This window comes from Chiloscyllium plagiosum, unplaced genomic scaffold (assembly GCF_037043375.1).
Source record: "Chiloscyllium plagiosum isolate Xiang-an unplaced genomic scaffold, Cpla_swu_hap1 HiC_scaffold_48, whole genome shotgun sequence".
Taxonomy (NCBI): domain Eukaryota; kingdom Metazoa; phylum Chordata; class Chondrichthyes; order Orectolobiformes; family Hemiscylliidae; genus Chiloscyllium; species Chiloscyllium plagiosum.
Window position 1 is genome coordinate 17,093,317 of NW_028270186.1, and position 11,860 is coordinate 17,105,176.

The 11,860-nt window shown below is 51.7% G+C and overlaps 1 protein-coding gene across 1 annotated transcript; it reads right to left on the minus strand.

Moving 5' to 3' along the window:
• Positions 1 to 4,987: 4,987 nt before the first annotated feature.
• On the minus strand, positions 4,988 to 11,579 carry dusp2 (dual specificity phosphatase 2). The gene is made up of 5 exons (XM_043681715.2): positions 11,449 to 11,579; positions 9,526 to 9,951; positions 7,993 to 8,111; positions 6,323 to 6,542; positions 4,988 to 5,769 (listed from the first exon to the last, which is right to left on the minus strand). Exons 2-5 carry the CDS (start codon positions 9,899 to 9,901, stop codon positions 5,555 to 5,557), a joined length of 930 nt encoding a protein of 309 aa, XP_043537650.1. The 5' UTR covers positions 9,902 to 9,951; positions 11,449 to 11,579; the 3' UTR covers positions 4,988 to 5,554.
• Positions 11,580 to 11,860: the final 281 nt, after the last annotated feature.

An 11,860-nucleotide genomic window follows, 5' to 3' on the forward strand; every position in this document is an offset into this window, starting at 1 on the left:
GGGTATTTACCGCCACCTACTGGGGGTATTTACCGCCACCTACTGGGGGTATTTACCACCACCTACTGAGGGGTATTTACCGCCACCTACTGGGGGGTATTTACCGCCACCTACTGGGGGGTATTTACCACCACCTACTGAGGGGTATTTACCGCCACCTACTGGGGGTATTTACCGCCACCTACTGGGGGTATTTACCACCACCTACTGGGGGGTATTTACCGCCACCTACTGGGGGTATTTACCACCACCTACTGGGGGGTATTTACCGCCACCTACTGGGGGGTATTTACCGCCACCTACTGGGGGGTATTTACCGCCACCTACTGGGGGTATTTACCACCACCTACTGGGGGGTATTTACCGCCACCTACTGGGGGGTATTTACCGCCACCTACTGGGGGTATTTACCACCACCTACTGGGGGGTATTTACCGCCACCTACTGGGGGGTATTTACCGCCACCTACTGGGGGGTATTTACCACCACCTACTGGGGGTATTTACCACCACCTACTGGGGGGTATTTACCGCCACCTACTGGGGGGTATTTACCGCCACCTACTGGGGGTATTTACCACCACCTACTGGGGGGTATTTACCGCCACCTACTGGGGGGTATTTACCACCACCTACTGGGGGTATTTACCACCACCTACTGGGGGTATTTACTGCCACCTACTGAGGGGTATTTACCGCCACCTACTGGGGGGTATTTACCGCCACCTACTGGGGGTTATTTACCACCACCTACTGGGGGGTATTTACCGCCACCTACTGGGGGGTATTTACCACCACCTACTGGGGGGTATTTACCACCACCTACTGAGGGGTATTTACCGCCACCTACTGGGGGTATTTACCACCACCTACTGGGGGGTATTTACCGCCACCTACTGGGGGTATTTACCACCACCTACTGGGGGGTATTTACCGCCACCTACTGGGGGTATTTACCACCACCTACTGGGGGGTATTTACCGCCACCTACTGGGGGGTATTTACCGCCACCTACTGGGGGGTATTTACCGCCACCTACTGGGGGGTATTTACCACCACCTACTGGGGGGTATTTACCGCCACCTACTGGGGGTATTTACCACCACCTACTGGGGGGTATTTACCACCACCTACTGGGGGGTATTTACCGCCACCTACTGGGGGTATTTACCACCACCTACTGGGGGGTATTTACCGCCACCTACTGGGGGTATTTACCACCACCTACTGGGGGGTATTTACTGACCCCCTTCTGGGGGTATTTATTGCCCCCTACTGGGGGTATTTACTGACCCCCTAATGGGGGTACTTACTGACCCCCTTCTAGGGGTATTTACTGACCCCCTTCTGGGGGTATTTATCACCCCCTACTGGGGGTATTTACTGACCCCCTTCTGGGGATATTTACTGACCCCCTTCTGGGGGTATTTACTGACCCCCTACAGAGGGTATTTACTGACCCCTTTCTGGGGGTATTTACTGACACCCTTCTGGGTGTATTTACTGACCCCCTTCTGGGGGGTATTTACTGCCCCATACTTGGGGTATTTACTGACCACCTGGGGTATTTATCACCCCCTACTGGGGGTATTTACTGACCTCCTACTGGAGGGTATTGACTGACCCCCTTCTGGGTGCTATTTACTGACCCCCTTCTGGGGTGTATTTACTGACCCCCTTCTGGGGTGTATTTACTGACCCCCTACTCGGGGTATTTACCACCCGCTTCTGGAGGTATTTACTGCCCACTACTGGGGTATTTACTGACCCCCTTCTGGGTGTATTTACCGCCCAATACTTGGGGTATTTACTGACTACCTGGGGGTATTTACCGCCCCCTACTGGGGGTGTTTACTGCCCCCTACTTGGGTTATTTACAGACCCCCGTCTGGGGGTATTTACTGACCCTCTTCTGGGGGTGTTTACTAACCCCTTTCTGGATGTATTTACTGCCCCCTACTGGGGGTATTTACTACCCCTACTGGGGGAATTTATTGACCCCCTTCTGGGGGTATTTATTGCCCCCCTACTTGGGGTGCTTACTGACCCCCTAATTGGGGTATTGTTCGCCCCTAATGGGGGTATTTACTGACCCCCTTCTAGTGGTATTTACTGCCCCCTACTGGGGGTATTTACTGACTCCTTCTGGGGGTGTTTACTGACCCCCTTCTGGGGGTGTTTACTGACCCCCTTCTGGAGGGGGTATTTTCTGCCCCCTACTGGGGGTATTTACTGACCCCCTTCTTGGGGTATTTATTGAGCCCCTGTTGGGGGGCTGTTTACTGACCCACTTCTGGAGGGGGTATTTACTGACCCCCTTCTGGGGGTATTTACTGATCCTCTTCTGTAGGGGGCTATTTACTGACCCCCTTCTGGAGGGCTATTTACTGACCCCCTCCTGGGGGCTATTTACTGACCCCCTCCTGAGGGATATTTACTGACCCCCTCCTGGGGGGTATTTACTGACCCTCTTCTGTAGGTGGCTATTTACTGACTCCATGCTGGAGGGGTATTGACTGACACCCTGCCAGGAGGGTATTTATTGACCCCCTGCTGGGGGGTTATTCATTGACCCCCTACTGGGGGGTTATTTACTGACCCCCTGCTGGAGGGGTATTGACTGACTCCCTGCTAGGAGGGTATTTATTGACCCCCTGCTGGGGGGGTTATTTATTGACCCCCTGCTGGGGGGTATTGACTGACTCCCTGCTAGGAGGGTATTTATTGACCCCCTGCTGGGGGGGTTATTCATTGACCCCCTACTGGGGGGTTATTTACTGACCCCCTGCTGGAGCGGTATTGACTGACTCCCTGCTAGGAGGGTATTTATTGACCCCCTGCTGGGGAGGTTATTTATTGACCCCCTGCTGGGGGGGTATTTACTGACCCCCTGCTGGAGGGGAATTGACTGACCCCCTGCTGGAGGGGTATTCACTGACTCCCTGCTGGAGGGGTATTTACTGAAAGAGGTATTTTCTGACTCTCTGCTGGGAGGTATTTATCACCTGATGGAGGGGATGGTTCATTACATGCTGCTGGAGGAGGGGTAAATTTACTCCCCCTGCTGGAGGAGGGGTATGTTTACTGACCCCTGCTGGAGGAGGGGTATCTTTATGCCCACTGTTTGAGGAGGGGTAAATATACTGCCCCTGCTGGAAGAGGGGTATATTTACTGCCTCCTACTGGAGATGGGGTATATATACTGCCCCCTGCTGGAGACGGGGTATATATATTGCCCCCTGCTGGAGATGGGGTATATATATATTTACTGCGCCCTGCTGGAGATGGTGTACATTTACTGCCTCCTACTGGGGGAGGGGTATATTTACTGCCCCCTCTTGGTGGTGGGAGGGTTAAACAGGGGAGAGTCACAGGCGTCCTCGAGGAGGGTTGAAAGCACTTTTGGCTTGTCCCTTCCGCTCTGGTCATTCCCCCCTCCAGCAGTGGGTAGTGAACGTGAACGGAGTTACCAGGAGGGAGGTCTGACGTGGATCTGGTGCGCGGCTGGGAATTTTGAAACACGTTGAGGGCATTTGGCCCCTGTAGTCTGTTCTGTCACTCAGTTCGATCCTGGCGGAGCCACGTCCGTGTCTCCATCCATTCCCAAATCCCTTGGCTCCCAAAAACTGGGCTCCAAACGTTCTCCAGCTCCTCGACATAAGCTGAATCTTGCTGGGGCAGTCTTTACTGACTCCTTGCTCGGGGTGGGGGGTGGTATTTACTGTCTCTTTACAGGCTACGGAAAGACTGTAATGTTTGTCTTTTTTTATTATTTTAACAGAAGGACGGATTGCACCTAAATTGGAAGGGGACTAATATACTGGCAGGGAAATTTGCTAGAACTGCTCAGGAGGATTTAAACGAGTAAAGTGGGGGGGGGAGGGGGACCCAGGGAGATAGTGAGGAAAGAGATCAATCTGAGACAGGTACAGCTGAGAACAGAAGTGAGTCAAACAGTCAGGGCAGGCAGGGACAAGGTAGGACTAATAAATTAAACTGCATTTATTTCAATGCAAGGGGCCTAACAGGGAAGGCAGATGAACTCAGGACATGGTTAGGAACATGGGACCGGGATATCATAGCAATTACAGAAACATGGCTCAGGGATGGGCAGGACTGGCAGCTTAATGTTCCAGGATACAAATCCTCCAGGAAGGATAGAAAGGGAGGCAAGAGAGGAGGGGAAGTGGTATTTTTGATAAGGGATAGCATTACAGCTGTGCTGAGGGAGGATATTCCCGGAAATACATCCAGGGAAGTTATTTGGGGGGAACTGAGAAATAAGAAAGGGATGATCACCTTATTGGGATTGTATTATAGACCCCCCAATAGTCAGAGGGAAATTGAGAAACAAACTTGTAAGGAGATCTCAGCTATCTGTAAGAATAATAGGGTAGTTATGGTAGGGGATTTTAACTTTCCAAACATCGACTGGGACTGCCATAGTATTAAAGGTTTCCCGCGGTCAGGGAAAGGCCGCCAGCATTCTCAAAGCTCCATCCCACCCTGGCAATGTATTTCTACAGCCTCTACCATCGGGGGGAGAAGGTACAGAAGGCTGAACACACACACACAGCCGGTTTAGGAACAGTTTCTACCCTACTGTTGTTAGAACACTGAATGGACTCACAAACTCTTAACATCCGCCTGGACCTGTGTTTTTTAGTTTTGCTGCTGTTTACCTAATATTTACTTATCTATGCTCCTTAACTCCGTGATCTGCCTGTATTGCTCACTAAACAAAGCTTTTCACTGTGTCTCGGTACACGGGACAATAAATTCATTTCAGACTGTGTGTGTGTGTGTGTGTGTGTGTGTGTGTGTGTGTGTGTGTGTGTGTGTGTGTGTGTGTGGGGAGCTGGGAGAATTCATTGGCCTCTGTCTGGGACACGATCCCTCAGTGCAGAGCTGAGTGTGCCGTAGGTACCAATGATTCTCAACCAATCACCGTGGGAGAGCTGGTAAACAGCACCAGGAGTGAATTGATGTTCAACAAAATATTGCAAACTTTATTTATCAAAAAACGCAATAAATAATTCATCTGGATAATGTGCACCTTCTGACAATTACAAAACAGGGAATCTGAAAAAAATATATCTCTCTCTCTCTATAAAGTACTTTCCTTTCAAGAGGAAATTAGCAGGTAGGTTTTCCCTTAAAACAGAGAAACAAGTCACATTTTCTGTCACGTGGTGAGGCAGCTGCCCAGTTACACAGTCCAAAGTCACTCAGATGCTTTCCCTGAACTGTTTTCCAACCCCCCTCCTCAGGGAGCCTGAGCTCTGGAGAGCAGGCAGTGTGGGTGGTCAGAATGTTTTTCCCAGTCCCCTCCACAGGGAGGCGGCGTTGCGGGGACTGGGGAATTCGCGCCTGGCTGGTCCCGACCCCGTCGGTGGAAACGGACAGGAGGCTTCTGCGTCAACGCAAAGCAAGGCCCGGAGTTTGGGGAGCGGGCGGCAACGTGTCGAGAGGTGGCCATCGAAGGCCGCGGCCGGAAACTTCCGGAAGGGGTTGGCCGTCTCAACCCTCCGCCTCCGTCCCACCGCCCAATCCGCTCAGCGGCACAGCACCTCGGTCTCGAACTGCAGCAGCTGCCCCATGAAGCCGAGGTTGGGCGAGATGACCCCTCGCCGCTGCTTGACAAAGTCGAAGGCCTCCTCCAGGGGGAGCCGCTGAGTGTGGATCAGGTACGCCAGGCAGATAGTGGCCGAGCGGGAGATTCCCGCCTGGCAGTGGACCAAGACCCGGCCTCCGCTGCTCTTCACCGAGTCTGAACCGGGGAGGAAGAGGGGAAAGAAAAACGAAAAAAAACGCCTCGTTAATGGTTGCCGGAAGTGGGCACGATCCCGTTCGGAGTACCCAGCGAGATCCCCAGTCTGTGGATGCCCACCTCGTGGAGAGAAGGAGACGGAGAGCGCTTGGGTCATGAAATCGGGCCTCCTCATCCATTGGCAGTTGGCAATGAAGTGTTGCCCCCGGCAACCATAGTGCCACGGGAAAAAGAAAATGGTCTCCCACTCCCCATGCCCGCCAAGGGAAGGTTGACACCATCCTCCACATGACTCCAGACCACTGGCTCCCCCTCAAGTGGCCCTTCCCTCCACTCGAGGGATTGAGGAAGCTGGCACGGTTGCCAGGGATGGACGGGAGGGAGAGGTGCAGGATAACTCAGTGCGAGGGGTGGGCAGGGAGTGGCGCAGGTTGGGGGCGTTGGGTTGGAGAGGTGCCCTCCGGATGGAGCTCACGAGGATCTGCGACCCCCCCCCCCCCCACCCAACGGGTTGCCCAGGAAAACGGCGATGCCAACACGCCCACCCACTCACCGATAAAGTCGATGGCCTCCCGGAACCAGGCGCTAATGTCGGTCACATGGCTGTCTTCCACCGGGATGCACTTGTACTGGAAGGTGCTCTCAAAGTAGTTGGGACAGGTAGACGAGACGTTGAGGAGGGCGGTGATGCCCAGAGACTGGAGGCTGTCCTTGCGAGAGGAGTGGTAGGCACTGCCCAGGTACAGGAAGGGCAGAATTTCTACTGGGCCGCCCTGCGGAGAGAAATTTAAATAAGACGGGTTAGACACCGACCGTGACTGGCGAAGGTCTCACGCCCCGCTGGCTCTAACCCTGGCACAAAGCCCAGATTCACCAGAAAACCTAACAATAAGGGTCCCCTGGGCAGTACAGATTGACCATTCAGCCCATCGGGTCCTCACCACCCCTTCAATCATCCTCCACTCCATTTAACTGGCGTAAATCGGGACTCCCCTTTCCCGATTGCAACCCCCACCGTGAACGTACCCGAACGTTAAAGATAGTTGGCCAATAGACTTTGCGAGCCAGCCCAGACAGCTTCTCGCGGTAAAGGATGTCCCCTCGGAACTCCTCCTCATCTGTCTGCAGCCCCTTATTCCGAGATTATACCCTGTGGTACTGGACTCTCCCAAGAGGGAGAGACAACCTCTGCACATCTCCCTGCCCCCCCCCCTCCAAATCAAGTCTCCTAGAATTGAATAGAATCCTGACAATGTGGAAACAGGCCCTTCGGCCCAACAGGTCCACACCGATCCTCTGAAAAGGAACCCCCTCAGATCCTTTCCCCCCTACCCAACATTTACCTCTGACTAATGCACCTAACCTGCACATCCCTGAGCACTGTGGGTAATTTAGCATGGACAATCCACCCTCACCTGCACATCCCTGAGCACTATGGGTAATTTAGCACGGCCAATCCACCCTAACCTGCACATCCCTGAGCACTATGGGTAATTTAGCACGGCCAATCCACCCTCACCTGCACATCCCTGAGCACTATGGGTAATTTAGCATGGCCAATCCACCCTAACCTGCACATCCCTGAGCATTATGGTAATTTAGCATGGCCAATCCACCCTAACCTACACATCCCTGAGCACTATGGGTAATTTAGCACGGCCAATCCACCCTCACCTGCACATCCCTGAGCACTATGGGTAATTTAGCATGGCCAATCCACCCTAACCTGCACATCCCTGAGCATTATGGGTAATTTAGCATGGCCAATCCACCCTAACCTACACATCCCTGAGCACTATGGGTAATTTAGCATGACCAATCCACCCTAACCTGCGCATCTTTGACTGTGGGAGGAAACCAGAGCACCTGGAAGAAACCCACACAGACACTGGGGGGGAGAATGTGCAAACTCCACACAGACAGTCGCCCGAGGCTGGAATCGAACCTGGGACCCTGGTGCTGTGAGGCAGAGGTGCTAACCACTGAGTCCACCGTGCCGTCTCAAAGTCCCCTCTGAGAATCTTCTACATTTCGATAAGGGCTGCCCCTCGTTCTCCTAAATGCCAACGAGTATCAGCTCCTTCCTCCACCGACCTCGATGGGCCGAATGGCCTCAGCTCGTGCTCCGAGAGCGCAAGTCTGGCAGCCTCAGCTCGCCCACTCTGCAAGCTCCCCCGACCCCACACCCGACCCCAAACCTTGCCCTCCCTTCCGAAATCTCACCCGATCGCACAATGGCATGGATCGGAACGCTGGAGCTTCACCAGGGCTCCCCTCTGGGCAAGGCTTGGCAATCTGTGTGCACATGCCAGGGAACAGCGAGTGAAAGGTTTCGTAACCTCCTGTGAGTGAGAGAGAGAGAGAGAGAGAGAAAGAGGTTTAGAAAACAGCACTGGATAGGTGCTAGCAAAACCAAGTTCCCCGAATGGAACTCCATCAGTCAGCGCATTGAGTACACTTATGGCTGTACAAGACTCTGGGGAGGCCAGGTTTGGGAATACTGCCTACAATTCCGGTCGCCCTGCTCATAGGAAGGATATTATTCACCAGGAAAGGATGCAGGAAGGATGTCACCAGGACTGGTACGTTTTGAGTTCTCAGGAGTTCATTTTCCCTGGAGGCTTGAGGGGTGACCTTATAGAGGTTTATAAAATCATGAGGGGCTCACGGATAGGGTGAATAGACAAGGTCTTTTCCCCCTGGGGTGGGGGAATCCAGGACTTAGAGGGGCAGAGGTTTAAGGTGAGAGGGGAAACAATATAAAAGAGACCTAATATTTTCACACAGAGGAAGTGGTGGAGGCTGGTACAATTGCAGCATTTAAAAGGCATCTGGGCAGCGACATGGATAGGAAAGGTTTAGAAGGACGTGGGCCAATCGCTGGCAAATGGGCAGAGTTCGGTTTAGGAAACCCGGGACAGCATGGACGAGTTGGGCCGAAGGACCAGTTTCCATGCTGTGTGACTCACTTGCCTCCAAACTGTTGCTGTAAGATCACTCTGTCCCTGTGAAGAGAGAGAAAATCTCTCACTCTCTCTCTCTCTCTCTCGCCACGGTTGTGGCCAGATCTGCTGAATATCTGCATCTAGTTTAATGGCAACCCTCTCTAAACTAGGGGCTCTCCTTGCCTACTGGGAAGAGAGGGTAGACTGGCAACAGAGAGAGAGAGAGAGAGATGAGTGCAGGGTGGCGTTTCTGATCTAGGAGCTGAACTGCGTTCTGAAACGCAGCAAGCACTCAGAGGTTCGGTCGGGGAACACAACACACACGTCGCTTGTAGAGAAAGGGGCACCACTTGTGGCAGCTTCCTGAGGTTGGGGGCAGGTTCACTCAATTCACACAAATCATTTTTTTTTAGAAAAAAACATTGGGGGTGGGACAGACATTCGCTGGAAATGCAATACCGTCTTGTGTGCCCTATCTAGAGTTCCTCTGTGGCAGCGCCCCTATCCCTGAGCCAGGAGGGCAAAATCCCCCAAACGTACAGAGTTCAGGGGGCAGGAGGTAACATCTCTGGGCTGGGTGGAAGGGAATAAATCTTGCAGCCCTCCAACAGCTTTTTCTGCCTCTCCGGCCACTTTGATTAAATTGGACTCCCCACAGTGTGGAAACAGGCCCTTCGGCCCAACAAGTCCACACCGACCCTCCGAAGGGTAATCCACCCCAGACCCATAGTTACCCCTGGCTGCCCAACACCATGGGCAAATCCACCTAAACGTACCCATTTTGTGTTTTTGGATTGGAGGTCAGTCTTACCTTTCAGGAAGTAGGTGCGGACGCTGTGGGCGTCCAGCTGAGAGATGAGGGTGCTGAGGACCAGCTTATCCATGTGGTCACCGGTCAGCGAGGCGAAACCCAGGCTCCTCTCGTCCAGCACCACCACCGTGGGGTAGCGGCCGCCCCTCAGGCCAGCGCGGACGCTCTCCTCGGCCAGGATGCATTCCAGGGTGATGGCACCTTTGGACCTGCGCTTGACAATGGAGTTGCAGTAGACATTGTGGGAGCCCCGAATGTGGGAGGCGTTGAAGTTCAGGAAGGAGCGGCAGTCCAGCACCAGGGGGCGCATCTGAGCCTCCACCAACAAGTGCATCAACTGGCAGCTGTCAATCTCCAGGGGCTCAGTGGTGACCATGTTCAAGGGTGCAATCCACAAATTACTCCAGCCACAGGGGAGGGGGTTGTCTGTGTTTTCAGAAAAAAACAAAACAACACCCAAACACACACAGTTAACACCACTTCCAAACTCTTCTGACAATTGAAATCATTTCTGAACGACAAGAAATTTTTACAGCTCCCACCCCCCCCCCCAACCAATTTAAGGAACTACTTCTGTTAAGTAGGAAAGCACCCACACTGTTAGATCAACTTTATCCAACACAATATTGAAATGGTTCTGAAGATTGCAAAAGAAATCACCATTTCTACGGCTCACCCTCCCCGACTTAAGACTCAATCTCTCAAAAGGACAGCACCCACACTGTGAGATCAGCTTTATTTAACACAATATTGAAGTGTTTCTGAAGATTGCAAAAGAAATCACCATTTTTACGACTCACCCCCCGACTTAAAGCTCAATCTCTCTCTCAAAAGGACAGCACCCACACTGTTAGATCAGTTTTATTTAACACAATATTGAAGTGTTTCTGAAGATTGCAAAAGAAATCACCATTTTTACGACTCACCCCCCGACTTAAAGCTCAATTTCTCTCTCAAAAGGACAGCACCCACACTGTTAGATCAGCTTTATTTAACACAATATTGAAGTGTTTCTGAAGATTGCAAAAGAAATCACCATTTTTATCGGCTCACCCCGACTTAAAGCACAATCTCTCTCTCAAAAGGAAAGCTTTAAATATTTGAATAATTTTCTCTTTCAAAACGACAGCATCCACACTATTAGATCAGTTTTATTTAACACAATATTGAGGTGTTTCTGAAGATTGCAAAAGAAATCACCATTTCTACGGCTCACCCCCCGACTTAAAGCTCAATCTCTCTCTCAAAAGGACAGCACCCACACTGTTAGATCAACTTTATCCAACACAATATTGAAATGTTTCTGAAGATTGAAGAGAAATCACAATTTTTACGGCTCACCACCCGACTTAAAGCTCAATCTCTCTCTCAAAAGGACAGCACCCACACTGTTAGATCAACTTTATCCAACACAATATTGAAATGTTTCTGAAGATTGCAAAAGAAATCACAATTTTTACGACTCACCCCCCGACTTAAAGCTCAATTTCTCTCTCAAAAGGACAGCACCCACACTGTGAGATCAGTTTTATTTAACACAATATTGACGTGTTTCTGAAGATTGCAAAATAAATCACAATTTTTACGGCTCACCACCCGACTTAAAGCTCAATCTCTCTCTCAAAAGGACAGCCCTAAATTATGGAACAATTTTCTCTTTCAAAAGGACAGCACCCACGCCGTTAGATCAGTTTTATTTAACACAATATTGAAACGTTCCTGAAGATTGAAAAGAAATCACAATTTTTTACGGCTCACCCCCCGGATTTAAGACTCAATCTGTCTCTCAAAAGGACAGCACCCACACTGTTAGATCAGCTTTATTTAACACAATATTGAAATGTTTCTGAAGATTGCAAAAGAGACTGATTTTTCCCACAGTTTTTGATTCCAATTCTGTCCCACTGAAGCAAGAATACTCACAGTCAGGGTCAGGAGCTAGCGTTCGGACTGATGGAGGGATGTTGTGGGATTATAACTCCTCTCCAGGTACCGTTGTCTGAAGCTCCTGCGGGAGCCGCCTGTTGCTGCTTTATAAGCGCCGAGGCCGGAACCGCCCGCCGGGAGCCTGTCCTTATTAGGGCATTGTCGTCACGGGGGACTCCCTCCTCCGCCACGCCCCCCCTTGCTGCGGACTGTCCTAATTAGGCGGGGAGACGTCATCGCCGCGAGCTCCAGGAAACACCCTGCCCGGGAAACTGACGTGGGAGGCGCGCGTGCTCAGCTCCCGCCCCCCCGGGGGGAGGGGAGGGGAGGGGAGGGGGAGGGTGCATTATGGTCAAACTCCCCAGAAGCTGTTTGCTTCTTCCTTGTGAACTATTCTCTCTCTCTCTCT

Bases quoted from the DNA above. Each gene is read 5' to 3' on its own strand.
- dusp2 (XM_043681715.2), bottom strand. From the start codon at position 9,901: ATGGTCACCACTGAGCCCCTGGAGATTGACAGCTGCCAGTTGATGCAC. The intron at 8,112-9,525 runs GTAAGACTGACC...TCTCACTCACAG, and splicing joins CCGCACCTACTTCCTGAAAG to GAGGTTACGAAACCTTTCAC. The intron at 5,770-6,322 runs GTGAGTGGGTGG...TCCCCGGTTCAG, and splicing joins GGAGGCCATCGACTTTATCG to ACTCGGTGAAGAGCAGCGGA.